Genomic DNA, 19,181 nt, shown 5'->3' on the forward strand with positions numbered 1-19,181 from the left:
TACCTCGGTTGGGCCTCCAAATCTTCTCCATGCCGTGCCTCATGAGCACGATGCGGGACAGCTCAGTGAAGGACTCGATGACATTGAAGTTGCACAGTGGGCTGACCTCAAAGAAGGTCATGCCATTCTTCTCCGCGTAGGCACGCGCCTGCTCTGTTGGAACTTGCCGCTTGAAGGCCAGGTGCAGCCGGTTCCCAACCAGGATCCGGGGGACCCCAGGTGCATGCTTGGGGGGGGGCACAGGACTTAGGAGGGGCACAAACATGGGACAACCCCCTCTCGGCACTGTCTCCCAGGCCCCAAAGTGGGCAGGGCCCTCACTGTCCATTCTGTGACCATCAAGTGCTATGGGGACACAGAGCCGGGGCCACAAGGGGGGGGCAGCAAATGGGGCCCCCCAGGCTTCCTGCTGGGGATGGGAGTGTGTACAGCTGGGGTGACCCTGAAGGGGTATCTGCGGGTGCACACCTACCTCATCGATCTCCTTGATCCACCGGTCAATGCCGTCAAAGGACCAGCGGTTGGTGATGTCATATACCAGGAGGATACCCTGCAAGGGAGACACGGGCGTCTAGAGGCCTGGGGCCGCCTGGATGGAAAGGGTCCTGTGCCAGGCACAGTGCCTGCTGCATCCAAGCACCGCTCCCTCCCAGCACAGGTGGGGCCAGGGCACTCGGCTCCGGCCAGATGGCTTTCCAGTAGATCATGTGGGGGTCACTTAACACACGGCAATGTGGGAGATGTGTGGCTTTGGGACTCATGTTTCAGAGGCAGCCCTGGTACGGGCTCTGCACGCCGTCTGGCCAGCTCTGTTCTGCCTCCTCACTGAGGCCAGGCCCGTATGGCCCAGATGCCTTCTGTGTGGGGTGATGGCAAGGGGGTATCTTGTGGGCTCAATGCTGCCCCCTCTCCATCTGGGGGACCTGGCTGGGACAATAGGCATTTTTTCAACTTCTTTGCTAACACACTGTATGCATTAACCTGTGATCATTTAAAAATCACTCAAGTAACACAGGCGGTCTACACAGGTCTACAGGGTGCGGCAGGCCCTGCGGACAAGCCTGGCAGGCAGACAGTGGCCAGGTCCCCACACTCCATCCAACAGTGTGCCTGCTCTGCCTGGGGTACTCGGGGGCTGAGCGGAGGGGGCTCTGCATTCCAACTCAAACTTGCAGAGCAGGACGCCAGTCACTCTGGCAGGCCCCTACCAGGTGGGCAGAGGATTTGCTACGGGGACTTTCCTGCCACATCCCTCAGAGACCAATTAGTCAGAGCTCAGCTCTGGGCTATGTGCCCCTGCGTGGCTCGCTCGCCCCTGCCCTAGGTATCTCAGGGACCTCTCACAAGCCTCAGAAAGGGGATTCCACCAAGCGAGTGCAGCTGCGGGCCCCTGCCTCTCTCTGCCCCTATGTGCCACACTGAAGCAGGCTCGGGACCCACCCTGTCCTGCCCCAGCAAGGCTGTGTTCAGCCTGTGTCTCCGTCACACACCGCACAGTGCAGCTGAGATCAAAGAAACAGGGCACCCTCCATCTCATGATGAACCCTGCCCCTCAAAACTGTCCTTCCAATTCTGGAAGACAAAAGAGTAGCCCCTAGGTCTTGTAAGCACAAAGGTCAAAATCCCACTCTTTGGCCGGAAAGCCTCAAGCCGAGCAGTGCGGAGCCACGTGCCGACTGGGAAGGGACACTCACTAGGGAGGAAGAACCAGGCCTGGAGGGACAGCCTTTGGGACAGGTGGGCCCAGACCCACGTGAAGTCAAGGGCTAAGAAACCCGTTTCGGGGATGCTGGAGAGTAGAACTGGATGGGACCCATGAGTAGCTGGGTGTGAACCCCACTGCCTGGGCCACAGGGAACAAAGCCTCCAGCTGGTTTGCAGGGAGGGCCATGGCACTCACGCCCCAACCTGGAAATGCCCCTTCGAGAAATAAGCGAGGATGTTCCCATGAGAACTGTGCCTAAACGGGCAGTCCCAGGACTGCAGAGTAAGTCAAGCTATGGGCACACCACACCGACGACCCACATAGCAGCGCACGTGGGCACACAGCAGACCGTGATACCCACCCTCAACAACTCACAGAGGACAGTTTCTGCACACGGCCACGCGCCGGAAGGCTGGGCGGAGACTCATGTTCCAGCTCTGCTAGCTTGTGTGAGGCTGAAGCGCTCAAGCAAGGGGGCAGAAGCTCCTCCCTTGCGCTCAGGTGTCAGCTGTACCCCTCGGCCGCTGGGGAACCCTTGGCTGTCCCTCCCAACCTGTGACAACAACCACCCGTCTGGGGCTGCCCCAGTCTGACGGGTTGGGGCTTGACAGAGGAGACACCCCACACACACCCATCACGGGGAGGAAGGACACACAGCGGGTCACACTGTAGGCAGCAGGGACCGAAAGTGATCACCATGTGGCCGGGAAGGACAGGTGGCATCAAGCACAGGCGGGACAGCTGAGAAACCAAGGCCAGGTTCTTCATTACCAGAATACCCTAAGGGGTTCCAGCTGTGAGTTCCAAAGGAGGAGGAGGGACAAATAAATTTCACTATATTCTACTTCTGTCATCAATGGAAGTTCTACGTGCTCAGGCTTTTTAAATGAGTAGGTACTCCAGGATACAAACAGAATTCCTCCCCATCCCTCCAGGAATAACCGGTTCCTGTCTTATTCCTGACCCAGACAGGGTCACGGTGCACACTGCCCAGCTCCCACCCAGGACACCCTGCCCCAAAGCAGCCAGCACCTTCTGCCAGGCTCATCAGGTAGTACCGCTGTTGGCACTCAGGTCATTTCACCTAATCTTATCACCGACACCTGCGAAGAGCTCCCCCCCCACCCCCCGCACCCAGCACTGGAAGATAAAATCCCGACAAGTGGAACTGCGGGGCCCAGGGGTTGGTGCCCTTATTCTATCAAGATTATTTCTGTTGATTCAGGAGAGCACACACACATGCAGGGGGCGGGGAAGGGCAGAGGGAGAGAATCTCCAGCAGACTCTGCACTGAGCGTGGTGCCCAATGCAGGGCTCGATCTCACGACCTTGAGATCATGACCTGAGCCGAGACCAAGAGTCCGAGTCCAACGCTCAACCGGCTGAGCCACCCAGGTACCCCAAGGTTATTACTTCTGAGCTACAGCTTGTCCCTCAGAAGAGGCACAGATTTTAAGTATGAACAGTTTGATGAGTCTGGACAAATATGAACATACCTGTACCACCACCACCCCAAGCGAGGTGGTGCATTTTTCATGAATTTAAGTTTTGGCATGTGTAATGCATTTTTTTTTTAATTTTATTTATTTGAGAGAGAGAGCACAAGCAGAAGGAGAGAGAGGGAGAAGCAGGCTCCCTGCTGAGCAAGGAGCCCGATGTGGGACTCGATCCCAGGACCCTGGGATCATGACCCAGGCCGAAGGCAGCCGCTTAACCGACTGAGCCACCCAGGTGTCCCTGTGTAATGCATTTTGTATGGTAAAGCTCCCAAGAAACAGAACGCTGTGACTGAAAGCCACTGCCTACACCCCCACAAGCAGCACAGAAAATGGGGAGCAGCTGTCTAACGGCTTCTAGCCCATATGCCCGCCCACCCACCTGGGCAGTGACAGGTGGCATGCTGGTGCCCCCGTCAGCACTCACTTCATGGTAACTGCGAGCCCTGGACCATTTCCCACAGGAAACACCTTTTCATAGGAACTGAAGCCTCTCTCACCAGACCAGTGCCTAGCCGTGTTCCACCCAGTGCTAATCCGGCTGACCCCAAAGCCTCCATGAAACAGAACCTGCCCCCCCACCCCACCCCCAGCTCCCTCCTTGCACTGAGCCCAGGGGACCCCAGGGGACTCCAGAGGACCCCAGCTGGCAGCGCCAGCCTCCCAGGGACAGGAGTGGCCTCCTCAGACCGAGCAACAGCAAACATTGGCCATGGAAAGAAAGTACTCACGGCAAGAGCCACAAGACAGCACTAATTGCGGGGCAGGTGAGAGTAGCCAGGGCTTGGCCAGGGGTTTCTGTGACCTGGGCCCTAAGGGACCTGCAAGGCCTCTCTCTGGTCTTAAGTGAGGGTAGGAGAGTGACAGGAAATACAAAACTCAAGTAGAGGCCCCACGACTCTGGGTGCTGTCCGTTGCAAACCCAGGTGGGTGCCCCCCTGCACACCCCCTGGACCTGTTCACTGCCACTGCCTGATGGGATGGGAGCACTACAGGCGCCCACTGCCACCCACCCAGGCCTGAGACCTACCACGGGCTCCTCCGGCCCCAGAACGACAAGAACCCCCAGAACCAGCAAAGCAAATGCAACAGCCAACACACAGCTGGCTAGGCTGGACGCTCTGGAGAGAAGAGACGTGGGAACACGACTTGCTTTCCCAAAACGTGTCATCTGGCAAACATGCAGGCTGGTTCCCGGCTCTCTCTCGTGGTCCCTAAGTGGCTGTTCACAAGCGCATGTCTGTGGTCTGTCCCATGCTGACACTCAGAGCAGGCAGGCAGCTGAGGCCAGGGGCCCATAATCATCATACCCGAGAGAGCGAGCCCCAGCTCTTCATTTTCCTCTTGATTACAAAAGTAATGTGTTTATCACAGCACAGCTGGAAATATTCAAACCAAAAGGAGCACAAGAGAGCTCACCAGTAACCGCAGGGTGCGCAACAGTGAACATGGCCGTTCACAATGTCTCATCTTGTGTGTGTAAAATCACACACGCAGTCCCTTCCTTAAATAAGAGGGGCTGTGGACCGTGCTTCTGTGTGCACGAGCTCTCCCCACGCTCACCTGAAGGGCGCTGGGTGCTGCAGGCAGTTCCTGCTGCTTAACCCACCCCTGGTGGGGATAGGGGTGCTGACAAATGCCCCAAAGCGGCACCCCACACCCTGAGGTCCTTCTGTGTTTTGTCACGGAGGATCAGCTGCTCCCGGTGGAACCCCGGTTACGGCAGCTCTGCAGGGCGCCGCGGACACCGGTGACGTCCCCAAGCCAGTGGCTGCAGGAGCAGGGCTCACTCCTCTGTGCCGGCTCCCAGGACAGGAGCTCCTGGCCAACATCAGCAGGGCGCAGACGAAGGCCCCATTCAGGGTCTTCCTCCCTCCCCGCATGCTGGACAGGCTCCCATTCAGGAAGGCCCTGGAGGAAGGACTGGGTTGGGTGTTCCTGTCAACACCTCCTTGGACTCAGTCTGACTCCGTCACAGAAAAAATTTCCCTCTGGCTTCCCAGGTCCCATAGAGCAGAAAGAGCAGCACAGGGGGCAGGCGGGCAGGCGGGCGGGCGTGTGTGTGTGTGTGCGCGCGCACGCGCGCGTGCTGGGCATTAATCACTGCTCACAAAGCAAAACAGATGCCCGTGGGGCTCCCCCCAAGCCCCAGCCAGAGTGTGTGCAGGGTGACATGCAGCCCCCCTGGAGCCCACACCCCACACAGCCAGGGGCCCCTGCCTGCAGTGCACAGCAGATCTGACTTCAGGGGTCTCCTCAGCAATTCCAGAAGCCTGGGGGTCACGGCCTGCCCTGCAGCACAGACAAGACTGGTCCTGTACCCAGACCACTCACTCTGACCCGGCAGTGGAAGTCTAAAGCAGATCTGGGCACGCAGCTACGTTCCCTTCTCCTTCTAGCCTCGAACCACATACAGATCTAGTCGGCACACAAGCATGTTGGGGGGAACCCAGAGGACGCAGACAGAAATGAGCAGGTGCCCACATCCCTGCACACCACTCCACCCCGCTGAGGACCCACAGCAGCCCCTTCCATTGCGGCTCCAAGGCTCAGGCTCTGCTATCCTCGTCAGTGATCCAGGCCAGCCCACTCTGGAGCCCCCAGCCCTGAGTCGGGCTTGCCTCCCCAGGCAGCCCCCTCCATCAGCACACCCAAGTCCAGGGAGGTCACCTCCTCTTCCCGGGGAACTGGATGACTGAGCGGCATCTCCAAGTGTCTCAGCACACCTCCTGTGGCACCTCCACCAGCAGGAGCCATGAGAGTCGATGGGCACAGAGGGTACCCGAGGTTAGAACCCAGTGGAAGCCTGGTGTTCAGATGTCAGACTTGGCTTAGAAAGAATCATGCATGTGGGGTGTGACAGCACAGCAGCGGGAGGGGGTCATCCTGGAGAACGGCACCGGCACGGTCGCTGGGCTTACCTGCGCACCCCTGGAGTAGGACCTGAAGATGGTGCAGAACCTGCCTTGGCCCGAGGTGTCCCTGAAACACAGGGGGGTTGGGGGACGCAGCCCATGGGACCCCAGCGTGCACAGTGTCATCCCTGTGAGGTGCTGGCCCCCGCCCCCTCCCACTCCACAGCTCACCCTGGCGGACCTCCATGGGCCTGTGTGCCTTGGAACCTCGCCCTACTGGGCTGGAGAATCCCACCCCTTGTGGGAATTCACGCCTCCTGCTGAGGTTCTGGAAAACGCTCCTTCATGTGTAGCCCAGGGAAGAACAAGGGCAGAGAGGCCATGGTCACGGTGGAAATGAGTGTTTCTGGGCCAAAGGGAGCTGGGCTCTATCAGATCAAACAGCCCAGACTTCTGGTTTCTGCATCAGAGTCCGTTCCACAGGGACACAGGGTCTGTGCAAATGGCTGTTCCAGGGAGGGTCAAGAGGACACCGTCCCGTCTCTGAGGACTCCTGACTCACTTGAGGCATCGCACAGTGACACTGCGGCGCTGCAGTCCCTGCCCCGGACACCTCGCCCCGCAGGGCCTGACTCACCAGAGCTCCAGCTTGACCCGCCGTCCATCCAGCAGGATGGTGGTCGTCTTATAGTCGATTCCTGAAAGGAAGCAGAGGGTAGCTGCAGGTGACACGTGGAGACAGGCCCACCAGGACCCACCATGCCAGGGCCGAGGGCCGTGCCACCCCCACCTGGAGGCTTCCCGTAGCTCCAGCCCAGCAACCCGAGTGGGCCACCCCAGTGTCGCCCCGAGAGCGCATGCTGGGTGCTGACAGCCGCAGGGCGGAGGGAGGAGGCTCGTCTCCGTGCTGACCTGCTTCGTCTGGGTCCTGACATCGACCTCCCAGAGGCTAAGGGTGTCTGTGTTCTTGGTTCACCGTAGCCCCCGGGTACTGATGACTGGAGCGTGCTGGGAGCATGATGAAAGGGCAAGTAATCTCTAAAATGCCATCTCTCTGGAGAGTTCTCTGCAAAACCCACGCCTGCCCTAGCTTCAGTTTTTGTTTTTACTCTTTTATGGGACAAAGTCAGTCCACAAGAAGTTGGTAAGAGCATGGACACTTAGCTTACATGGAACATCTTCAAGTGGTCTGTGGGCCATCCAGAAACTTCCCACAAGCTATGCCTTCCCTCCTCCATTCCTAAACCTTAAAAATCTCATCAGTTTCTTGACTTTATAACACTTGCTCCAAGAGAGCTTGAAAATGGGCTTTTCTTTAAGGTTTATTTTTTATTTTTATTTATTTAATTGAGAGAGCGAGAGAGCGTCAGTGGGGGAAGGGACAGAGACAGGGAGAAAGAATCTGAGACTCTGCACTGAGCGCAGAGCCTGATACAGGGCTCAATCTCACGACCCTGAGATCACCACCTGAGCCGAAACCAAGAGTCGGATGCTTAACCAACTGAACCAGCCAGGCGCCCCATTTTTTTAAAGCAAACTCTAGACCCAATGTGGGGCTTCAACCCACAGTCCCGAGATCAAGAGTCACATGCTCCACCAACTAAACCACCCAGGCGCCCTGTTTTTTTTTTATTTATTTTTAATTTAATTTATTTTAATTTAATTTATTTATTTATTTGAGAGAGAGAGAGAGAGAGAGAGAGAGAGCGCAAGAGCAAAAGCACAAGCAGGCGGAGTGGAAGAGGCAGAGGGAGAAGCAGACTCCCCACTGAGCTAGGAGCCCAATGCGGGACTTGTTCCCAGGACCCTGGGATGGTGACCTGAGCTGAAGGCAGACGTGTAACTGAATGAGCCACCAGGCGTCCCAATGGTCTTTTTTTTAAAAGATTTTATTTATTTATTTGAGAGAGAGAGAGAAAGCTAGGACAAGCAGGGGGAGAAGCAGGCTTCCTGCGGAGCAGGGAGCCTGATGTGGGGCTCGATCCCAGGACCCCGGGAACATGACCTAAGCTGAAGGCAGACGCTTCACCGACTGAGCCACCCAGGTGTCCCCAAAATGGGCATTTTTAACGCAGGTGTTGTTCACACACGCATCATGTGCACACGGCACACCCCCAACCCTGGCACTGGGGCCTCTACCCTCACTGTCCTTCAGCCCGGCCAACTCCCAGCTGTGCATGAAAATCTGGCTCCCGTGCCTCAAAGGACATTAACAGAATGAAAACGTCCTGTTTTCCTCACCGACAAAAGAGGAGAAAATATTTGCAAATCACATATCTGATGAGACTGGTATCCACAATATAGAAAGAAATGCTACAACTCAATACCAAAAACCACCCAATTAAAAATGGGCAAAAGACTTGAACAGACATTTCTCCAAAGAGGATACACAAATGAGCAATACGCACATGGAAAGGTGTTCAACCCCACTCAGCATCAGGGAAATGCAAATCAAACCACAATGAGATGTCAACTCACACCATTTAGATGGTTATTGGAGAAAAAAACAAAGAAAATCACAGGTGCTGGTGAGGGTGTGAAGAAGCTGGAGATCTAGAGCACTGCGGTGCAGGTGGGGGAGGGTGCAGCCGCCACGTGGAAAACAGCCTGGTGGCTCCTCAAAAACTCAAACACAGAATTACTATCTGATGCAGAAATTCCACTTCCGGCTTACAACCAAAAGAACTGAAAGCAAGGAATCAACTACGGATGTATTTCCACACCCACGCTCACAGCCGCACTGTCCACAGCCGCCAAAAGGTGGAAGCAGCTCATGTGTCCATCGGCAGACGAAGGGAAAAGTGTGGTCTGTCCGTGCAGTGGACCAGTGTTCAGCCCTAACGGGGAGGACAGGCCAACATGTGCTTCCACAGGGGTGGGCCCGGAGGGCATCGCGCTCGGGGAGATAAGCCTGTGGCAGGAAGACAAATAGGGCGGGATTCCACTTCTCGAGGCCCCTCGAGCCGCCAGATCCCTGGAGACAGAAGGTGGATGGAGGTCACCAGGGGCGGGGGCAGGTGGGGAGTCAGCGATTCATGGGGACAGAGCTTCAGTTTGGGAAGATGGAAAAGCTCTGGACTGACAGTGGTCGTGGTCCCACAACAGCGGGAATGAGCTGTGCGCCTAAAGACGGTGAAGGGGGCAAACTTCCTGTTACATGTATTTTACCACAATTAAAAGAAAAGAGAGAGAAGACTCTCTTGCACGTATTCTCAAGCAAAAGAAACACTCCGCAGGAAGAAGCAAACTCAGGCCTGTCCCCACCCGCCCTCCCCCCAGCCAGTTCTCTCATCTCTATGCTTCTGTTCCATGCTCCCCGACTGGCATCCACTCAAGTATCCTCGGTCCTAGGTGGGAGCTCCTGTAATTCTGTCAAACAGGAAGCACAGATCTGGCCCAGGACTTGCCTCTTTTTGGTCCTGGATCTACCACTCCTGTGAGACAGAAACGGCGGTAACCAGAAAGCCTGTGGATGTGGACGCCCATGCTCTGGGCAACATCACCTCCAGGTGGCGGGTCAGCCCAGCAGGCTGGGGGCTTGGGAACGGGACACTCCCCAGCACCTCTCCGAGGCTCCCCGTGAAAGGGTGCTGCCCAGTCACCCCGAGGTGACTCCTAAGGCCCAGCTGGGAGTGGCAGGGAGGAGGGCGTGCCCAGCAAAGGCCCAGGAGACAAGGTGTGGTGTGGCGAACGCGGAGTGCAGCTGGGCGCCTCAAGGCTCTAATCTGCCCACGTTCCACCACGCTCATCACCATCCCTACGGCACCGTGACTTTGGGGTGCAGGCTCCGCTCTCCAGCAGCGGCACTAAACGCCCTGCCAAGCACACTGCAGGCCAATGAGCATGCAGAGCCGGGAGCTATCCCAAGGAAGGGTCTGCTCCGCTTCCAACCTGTCCTGCTGCACAGCCCGCCCGGCTGGGTCCAAGAATTCCCAGAGCACAGGGCTCTCAGGGAAGGCTGCAGAGGAGAGCTCGGAGGCAGCAGGGAGCCATGCCCGCCCCTCCCACCTTGCCAGGAGCCCCCACGGCCCCCACAAAAGGCTGAGCAGCCCGTGTGAAGGGACTGAGGGAAGTGGACAGCGGGGCCCAGCTGCGGACGGCCTGGCCGCCAGCCAAGATCTCCTGACAGGGCGGAGAGCCCCAGGCTGACAGGTTCACATGGGCACCAAAATTTCAAATATATCCTCATGCCTACCCTGCCCCTCATCCCCACCTCCCAAATATGGACAAAAACGTACAGTGTACTTCATAAAGTCTTAGAAGATACAGACCCACAAGTCCACAGAGAGAGACCTGCCTGTAGGAAAGCAGACTCTCCGTGCCATCACCAAGGATAGTGTCAACTAAACGTCACTACTCAGGCAGCTCCGACAAGTCCTGGGTCTCCAGATCTGATGCTGGAGGACTGCAGTCACACTCCCCCTGCCTCACGCCAGCAGTCCATGAACACTGAGCCCCTCTTTGAAAAACTGTTCAAAACACGAAATCTTGGAGAGCCCGGGCATGACCATCAGAATCAGCTGGTGGGGGCTCAGATAACTGCCTGGGTGCACATGGGGGTGACCAGGCCTCCTGAGGTGACGGGAGCAGCTCACATGCAGGGTGGGGGTCATACTGGGTAGCCAAGTCTCGGGCCCCAGAACTGGGAACACTCTCTGGACAGACACAGGGCACTGGGAGGTCAGCGGGGGCCAGCGGCAGCTGACCAGTGCCCAGGGAGACAAGTGCTGTTCTGGTTGCCGACGCTTCCCACGTGAGAGCTCTTGAAGCATGTTATTTGCCCAGTGTTCTGGGGGGTCTTTCCCGTGTCAGCGCAGCCCAGGGCCCATTCAGTGACTCCAGCAACCCCTCCACCCGCTCAGCTGATGTGTCCCACTCCTGGCTAACAGCCAGTTCTCTCATCTCTGTGCTTCTGTTCCATGTTCCGGGAGCTGTCCTCAACTTTAGCGTTCTCCTATGACCCTTTAAAAAATTCTGCTGCTCTTTCTAACCTCATTTCTCAATGCTCTTTCTGGCCCTCTGAACGCTCTTTTCGAATAACATTCTGTTCCTAGTTCTTGGACGCAGTATCTCTTTGTATCTCAGGCAACACTAATTATCAGATTGTTAAGGTTCTCAGATGTCCTTCCTCACACTGTGTGGTGCTTGGCTGTCCACCAGCCCTCGGAGACCCCAAGAAGCTGCAGAAAGTCCAGGTGACTCTGCTCAAGTGGGGCTCACAATGGAGCTGTCAGGCAACTCGGGATGTACGGAGGTCCCTTGTCTTGGACTGGGGCTGTTCCTGCAAAGAACTAGCTGCTGCCTCTGGGCAGCACGGGACGCTACCTGAGCACCAGCAGCAGGGGCGGTCGGGGCCCTCTGCCACACCCGCTTCTCCCAGGGAGCAGACCTCCCGTGTCCCTGCTAGGCCCCCGCCCTGGCTTCAGTCCCAGAGGGCCCCGGGGCATGGGGTCCTGCCGGCGCCTCACAGCCAGGCTTCAGGCCTCTGCGCTTTGTCCTGCGGTACCTGCGTCCCACACACTCAGCCTCTCTCACCTGACAGGGCCACAAGTTCCCAAGAATGTCCTTTCTACTGTGTTACAGGGTTTCTCAAGGGAGTGGCAATTCACTCGACACAAACTGCTGTTTACGTTCCTACTATATACCAGGCACGGTTTTGGGAACGACAGGGGCTCGCGTCGCGGCTGTCCCACGCCTGCACCCGGACCAAGAGCTACAGAGGGTCCCTCTGAGGGGACACGTGTTATTGTCACAGACTCAGGAGGCACAGGCCAGGGACCGCAGGTGAACTGCCGCGCACATGATCACTGGGCACCAGAGGGAACAGTCCTGAGTCCCACAAACAGCTCCAACGTCTGGCAGGTATTTGTACAGGAAGCACCTGCAGACCTCACTCTGCGCGACGACCCATCTTGTACAATGTGCGAGCCCCATCCGCACACATTTGGCAGGGATGCCACCACCTTGTGAATCACGGGGGTCTTGTTGGTTCAGAATTTTACCAAAAGTTCTTCACCATTTTGGAAAAAAACCCACCTCCTCCTTAGTAACACCTGCACCAGGTACATTTCTACTGTCACCTTGTCAGCATCTAGTACACCTGGATCGGAGCACAAAGCGATTCAGGATGCACTGCCCCTCTTCCCCCTCACATTCCAGATACACTGCGTGTACACGTTCTAGTTCTGCATGTGGACGGCATGGATGACCTGCAGATCAAACTCACTGCTTCTCAGGACAGTACAGGGGACGCTGCAAAGCACTGGCCCCAGAGGGCCTGACACGGCTGAGGACGGCACCTGCTGACAGTGCCCTGACGCCACGTCCCTGCACCACAGCCCAGGCAGGGCGACAGGGGCAGCTCCCGGCCCTGGGGAAACACCGGCAGATGCTGGAGGAGCAGAACGCTGTAATTACGGGTTGCTGACTGGTGTTCTTCAAAGAGATGGGTCAGGGACAGGAGGCGGAGGAGGAAGGAATGATACAAGAAAGTTTCAACTTTCTGGAATGCCTGTTTTTGATAGTCACCCCCTTCCTGGTGGTTCCGGGGGAGCTCACCAAGGCACCCACCCTGCTCGCAGAGACCCACTTCACTCACTGTGTGAGCACAGCTGCAGGCGTCCATCTCCCCTGGCCTCTCACCCTTGGCAGGGGTGCACCCGTCACCTGTGGGGCGTCTGCGGCCACACGGCCAGCCTGTCAAGGTGACGTGGACAAGAGCCACCCTACTGGCCGGAGCTGAGGTGTGCTGTCCCGTCAGGAGGCGGCAGATGGACAGGCTACGAGTCACACTCTCTTCCGCTCCCTCCTTCAGAGCTTCACCAGAGCTCACATGCCTGTCAGCACGGACTCAGGACCACCGACCTCCAAGAAAACCCACTGTCACTAGGAATGACATGGTGCTCAGGCAGAGAACACACGAAGAGGAACCAGATAGCTTCAGCCGTCTGCCCGGTCAGCTTGATTTGCTGTGTCAACCAAGACTGTCGGTTCAATTTTCCACTGTTCAGAATGAAGACCGCTACACACAACCAGGCGGACCTCTGAGGGTGGGCATTTCCCACACACCTGTTAAGACCCACCTGAAGGGAGAGGGCAAGGAAAGACATCACCTGCCCAGATGGGACATCTGTCACCACCTCCTTCCTGTCTGAGGTCCCAGTCTTTATGGAAGAAACGGCAACACTCAACATGTAATTATCCAGCTACTTTACAACATGATTAAAAGCCACAGGAGGACTTTTTTTTTTAAAGTAAGTTTTATGCCCAACGTGGGGCCTGAACTCACAACCCTGAGATCAAGAGGGGTACATGCTCTACCAACTGAGCCAGCTGGGCAGCTACTCTGGATTTCAGCTCGGGTCATGATCTCTGGGTCCTGGGATCAAGCCCCATGTGGGGCTCCCCGCTCAGCAGACAGTCTCTTTCTCCCTCTGCCCCTCCCCCTGCTTGTGTGCGTGCGCGCTCTCTCTCTCTTGCTGTCAAATAAATAAAATCTTAAAAAAAAAAAAAGAAACAGAAGTGCTAACTGGTGTCTTCCTTTGGAAGTGGAAGAGGGAGAGGAAGCCATTCCCCACAGGCTCTCCCCACTGCAGCGGCTCCTGATAGGGGAGTGGCATCCAGGGATGGCTGGGAGTGCCCCCGGGTAGTGCGGACCACCAGCTCCAAGCCCTCACGGAGAGGCAGCCCACCCACTGAGGTCACAGCAGGCTCCAACAGCGACACAGCGGGCGGAGCCCCCAGATCGTGCCTCCCAGGAAGGACAGCTCGAGTCGCTGTCCGACTGAGGCACGCTCCCCTGTGCTTCCAACAGGACGTCTAAACCCAAGACAGGCAGCTATTGCTTAATGGTTACTCCCTAGGGAGGGAAAACAAGCTCTCCCAAGTCCCCAAAGACAGTCAAGAAGCTGAAGAGGAATGCTGGGGTCTTCTAGGAAGCAGAAAAAGCTCCCCATGACACAGGTGGATGCACAAAATACCCTGGGACGCACACAGCAGTCGTCCTGGCGGGCCAGGTCCAGGCAGCCCTCCTGCACACTGAGTGGCCTTCATGCTTCTCGTCCAAGGGGAAGGCCGCAGCACATGCCTATGCCCAGGAACTGCACCTCACACCACACAGCGTGCTTGGGGACATAAACAGGGATTCCACACGTCCCCGGTAGACATGGAGGCGGCACTGGGCAATGTGGCAGGCACTCCTATGTAAGCATGGGGTCCTGCCTCCTGGCACTCACGCCCCTGGGTACGCGGTACAACCCTCCCCCAGAGGGTGGTGGAACGAAGACTTGCTTCTGACCCTTGGAATGAGGCCAAGGTGACAGATGTCCCTCTGTGATCATGTTACATGAGATTGTCCCACTGGCATATTCTTTACCTTTCTGGTTCTACGAAGCAAGCCGCCCTAGGCAGAGCCCCGTGTGTGCCTCAGAAGGGAGGTGGCGGGTACCGCCAACAGCCCCACAAACTTGAAAAGGATTCTCTGGGGTGCCCGGGGGGGCTCAGTCAGTTGAGCTTCGGACTCTCGATTATGGCTCAGGTCGTGATCTCAGGGTCGCGGGATCCAACTCCATGCTCAGCGGGGAGTCAGCTTGAGATTTTCTCTCCCACTGCCCCTCCCTCCCGGCACACACATGCACTCACACACTCTCTCTCAAATAAAGAAATCTTAAAAAAAAAAAAACAAAAAGTTGTGATGCTTGGGTGGCTCATTCGTTAAGCATCTGCTTTTGGCTCGGGTCATGATCCCAGGGTCCTGGGATCTCCCCACTCTGTGGGAAGCCTGCTTCTCCCTCTCCCACTCCCCCTGCTTGTGTTCCCTCTCTCGCTGTGTCTCTCTCTGTCAAATAAATAAATAAAATCTTAAAAAAAAAAAAAAGGGATTCTTTCTGTTGCAGCCCACACCTGATTGCAGCCCGAGAGAGACCTTGTGAGGACCCAGCTAAGCTATGACTGGGTTTCTGACACACAGAAACCACTGGGAAGTGGGTGCTGCTTTAAGCCCCTCAGTTTGTGGTAATTTCTTAGTTGGCTCGGGGCTGCTGTGCCAAAATACCATCAACTGCGTGGTTTACAAACAACAGAGACTGACTTCTCTCCGCTCTGGAGGCTGGAAGTTGGAGACCAGGTGCCAGCAGAGTCCGTGTTTGGTGAGGGCTGGCTTCCTGGGTCACAAACAGCAGGAGGGGCCAGGGAGCTCTCTGGGTCTCTTTGACAAGGGCACTGATCTCATTCCGGAGGCTCCACCCTCGTGACTAAGTCCCTTCCCAAGGGCCCCACCCCTGACCGTCACCTGGGGGAGTCAGGTATGAAGATGTGAATTCTGGCAGACACAAACATTCAGTCCAAAGCAAGAACTAAGACCAGCAGTATCTACCAGAAATGCAAACACACACTCCCCTAACCAGTCACCAAAAATCTACCCAAATCAAAACTATACAAAGAACTTTTCATGGTGGTGTGGTGGGCAGAATAACACCCCCAACCCGCCCCTGGAGATGTCCTCCCCCTAATCCCTGGAACCTGTGAGCATGCACCCTGCAAGGCAAAGGGACCTTGAAGGTGTGACTGGGGTGATGGGCCTTAAGAGGGAAAGGGTCCTGTGTTATCTGGGTGGGCCTGAGGTCATCAGGAATCCTTAAAGATGGGGACTCTTTCCGAGCTGAGTCAGAGATGGGATGCAAGGAGGAGAGACTCAAAGCCTGGAAGGGCCTGACCTGGCTTTCAAGACAGAGAAGAAGGAAGGCGGGCGAGGGATGTGGGTGGTCTCTAGAAGCTGGTGCAGCCCGGTTCACAGCCAGCAGAGACCCGGGGGACCTGTCAAGGCCGTGAGCAAGGAACAGACCTCCCTGAGAGCCTGCAGAAAGGACGGCCCAACCGCCAGAGCACAGAACCGTTAAGATAATGTGTTACAGCAGGAACAGGGAAGGAGTACGCTGTGGGAAAGGAACGGGAGGTTATCTACTGCAGCACTATTAACAGACTGGGTACAAAGTAAAGCCCGCCCACTGGGGGTGGTTAAGCAACAGAAGGTGACCCCTAGGACGGAAGGCTGTCCTAAAGAAACAGGATAAAAGGAAAGTGAACGGAAATCTCACTCCCCACCCCCTGGGACAGTCCGAAAACCGTCTGGTGGTGCCTACTAAGGCTGGACACACCCTACAACTCAGCAACCCCATTCCACAGTGTATCCCCAACAGAAACACACACATACAGGCACCAAAAACAACTATGAGAATTTTCACAGGAACACCATTCAGAAAAAACCCAAACACGGAAACTTTCCAAAAGCCCCGGTGCAGAAGAACAGATAAAGACACTGCAGTCGGCACAGACAACAGCCACATGGCACCAAGGAGGGGGCCTCACCACACAACCGCGCAGCCGCACCTCACGAAAAACGGGGCGCGTGTGACTCCACGTCTAGGAACACTCGAGAAATACAAACCAGCCTGGAACAGAAACATCGGCGGCTGCCAGGTCTGGGAGCAGATAGGCTGGTCTGCAAGGAGCACGGGGGCTGAGGGTGGTGATGGGTTCTCAGGTGTGCACACCTGTCAGCACTCACAGAACTGCAAACTTTAAATGGACCCGGGCTCTGGGCACACAAATTATACCTCAAGAGAGTTGATTAAAAAGAAAAGGCAGGGGCGCCTGGGTGGCTCAGTCATTAAGCGTCTGCCTTCGGCTCAGGTCATGGTCCCAGCGTCCTGGGATCGAGCCCCGCATCGGCTCCACACTCAGCGGGAAGCCGGCTTCTCCCTCTCCCACTCCCCCTGCTTGTGTTCCCTCTCTCGCTGTGTCTCTCTCTGTCAAATAAATAAATAAAGTCTTTAAAAAAAAAAGAAAGAAAAAGAAAACAAGGTCATGATCCCGGGGTCCTGGGATCGAGTCCCATGTCGGGGTTCCCGCTTCTCTTTCTCTCCCTGCCCCTCCCCCTGCTTGTGCTCATTCACCTCTCTCTCTCTCTCTCTCTCAATGAATCTTTAAAAAAGAAAAAGAAAAAAGGCTGACAACATCAAACACCGGCCGAGATGTAAAGCAACTGGAACTCACACATATTGCTGGTGGGAATTCAGAATGACAGAGGACTTTAAAACACAGCTGGGTAATTTCTCATGAGTTAAGCAGACAAAAACACACGTGGCCGAGCAACCCCACTGCTAGAGGCACATGCACACAAAGACTTTGCGAGTTAGGAATGTGTTTCATGCCAGTAAATCATTCACTTGCAAATGGTCAACATAATATGCATATTTACCACAAAACTTTTTCTAAATATATCTATTTTTTAAAATTTTATTTATTTATTTGACAGAGAGACATACAGCAAGAGAGGAAACACAAGCAGGGGGAGTGGGAGAGGGAGAAGCAGGCTCCCCGCCAAGCAGGGAGCCCAACATGAGACTTGAATCCCAGGACCCTGGGATCATGACCTGAGCCGAAGGCAGACGCTTAATGACTGAGCCACCCAGGAGCCCCAAAACGAAATTTTTTTTTCAAGTTTTATTTATTTAAGTCATCTCCACACCCAACATGGGGGTCGAACCCATGACACTGAGATCCAAGTCGCACGTTCCTTGGACTGAGCCGGCCAGGGGCCCCCCACAAAAATAAAAATTTTTTAAAGACTTTAAAGATTTGTACAAGAATGTTCATACCAGCATTCTTCACAACAGCCCAAATCAGGACATGACCAGTGACCAGACCCGTACTGACAGGTGAATGGATAAACAAATTGGGGTATATATGTGCAAAGGAATGCTCCTCTGGAACAGGACAGATGGCTATGGTGTGTGCCCCATGTGAGTAAGTCTCACGCACATCCTGCCAAGTGACACAAACCAACAGCACGAAAGACCATCTTGCATGACTCAATTTACAGGAAGTTCTGGAGAGGCAAAAGTAACCTTAGAGTGACAGGAAGCACACCAGTGGGGAGTGGGGGCTGAGGGCTGGGGGCTGGACTTCCAAGACCCATGACAGAACTTTTAGGGAGAAGTGGAAACAATCCATACCCCAATTACGACAGTGGTTATATAGGTATGCACTCGTCGAGACTCACTGAACTCTACACTCAAAATGGGTCCATTTCATCATATGTAAATTCTATCTCAATAAAGCTTATTTTAAAAAAAGTAAACCCACAGGATATTGACCATGCATGGAGTTTAGATTAACAGGTCTTTTGACCATGGGGGCTCCGAATCCAGATTGGAGCTGGGTGCGAACATCTGACCCCTAGCATGCTGAGCACACAGACATGCGGGAACAAGGACCCTCGAACTCCTGTCCTTCTCCAGGCCAGGGTCTGCCCCCGCAGGCACACGGAAGTCTGTTGCTGGGGAAAGGAGGAGGGGGGCTGCCTGATGAAGGACATAAAAGGAAGCAGAAGTTACCTAATGCATTTCAAGATGCCTTTCCACATACACTAGCACGCTGGGTTTCAAGAGGAGCTCTAGGGCAGTTTGTGGACCGGTTTCCTTAATAAACCACACCAGACCAGACCAAAGCAAAAGGTTTCATAAAGAGCAAGCACACTCTGTGTACAAAATTTGGCAAAATACAGAACACTTAACATAAAAAAAAAATGCAAAAATTACTCATAACCCCCAAATTCAGAGATACCCACTATTAATGTTTTCGTGTGCCTCACGGCCCAATTCTTTCATTGTACATGATGTAATTAGACAGACTCTGCCTGCTTAACAAGGTATTAGCTTTCCTCATGTCACTGGATACTCACTATTCCCCCAAAACACCATTTTTAAGGCTATATCTCACTCTATGAATATACCATATTTCCCCTCTGGACCCGTGGGCATTTCAGGCTTTTCATTTCTATTACTAAAAAAGAAAAGGAAAGGGGTGCCTGGTGGCTTGGTTGTTAAGCGTCTGCCTTCGGCTCAGATCATGATCCCAAGGTCCTGGGATCGAGCCCCACATCGGGCTCCCTGCTCAGCGGGAAGCCTGCTTCTCCCTCTCCCTCTCCCACTCCCCCTGCTTGTGTTCCCTCTCTAACTGTCTCTGTCAAATAAATAAAATCTTAAAAAAAAAAAAAAGCCTTGATTGTCTTCAGTTGTGTCCCCTATTATTCCCCAGGAAAGACCCCTACCCAATTTCTAAGGC

The 19,181-nt window shown here is 55.1% G+C and overlaps 1 protein-coding gene across 3 annotated transcripts in view; it reads right to left on the minus strand.

The window, feature by feature from the left end:
* RAB40C (RAB40C, member RAS oncogene family) overlaps positions 1 to 19,181 on the minus strand; it is a 28,955-nt gene that overhangs the window by 2,257 nt on the left and 7,517 nt on the right. For all 3 annotated transcript variants that reach the window (XM_025877679.2, XM_025877681.2, XM_025877680.2), the window contains exons 3-6: positions 6,694 to 6,754; positions 6,123 to 6,183; positions 473 to 550; positions 4 to 226 (exon numbers count right to left, since the gene is read on the minus strand). In XM_025877679.2, coding sequence (XP_025733464.2) covers positions 4 to 226; positions 473 to 550; positions 6,123 to 6,183; positions 6,694 to 6,754 — 423 coding nt within the window. The remainder of the gene's footprint in view (positions 1 to 3; positions 227 to 472; positions 551 to 6,122; positions 6,184 to 6,693; positions 6,755 to 19,181) is intronic.

This window comes from Callorhinus ursinus, unplaced genomic scaffold (genome assembly GCF_003265705.2).
Source record: "Callorhinus ursinus isolate GAN/ISIS: 27379988/994484 unplaced genomic scaffold, GSC_fseal_2.0 scaffold13, whole genome shotgun sequence".
Classification (NCBI taxonomy): Eukaryota; Metazoa; Chordata; class Mammalia; order Carnivora; family Otariidae; genus Callorhinus; species Callorhinus ursinus.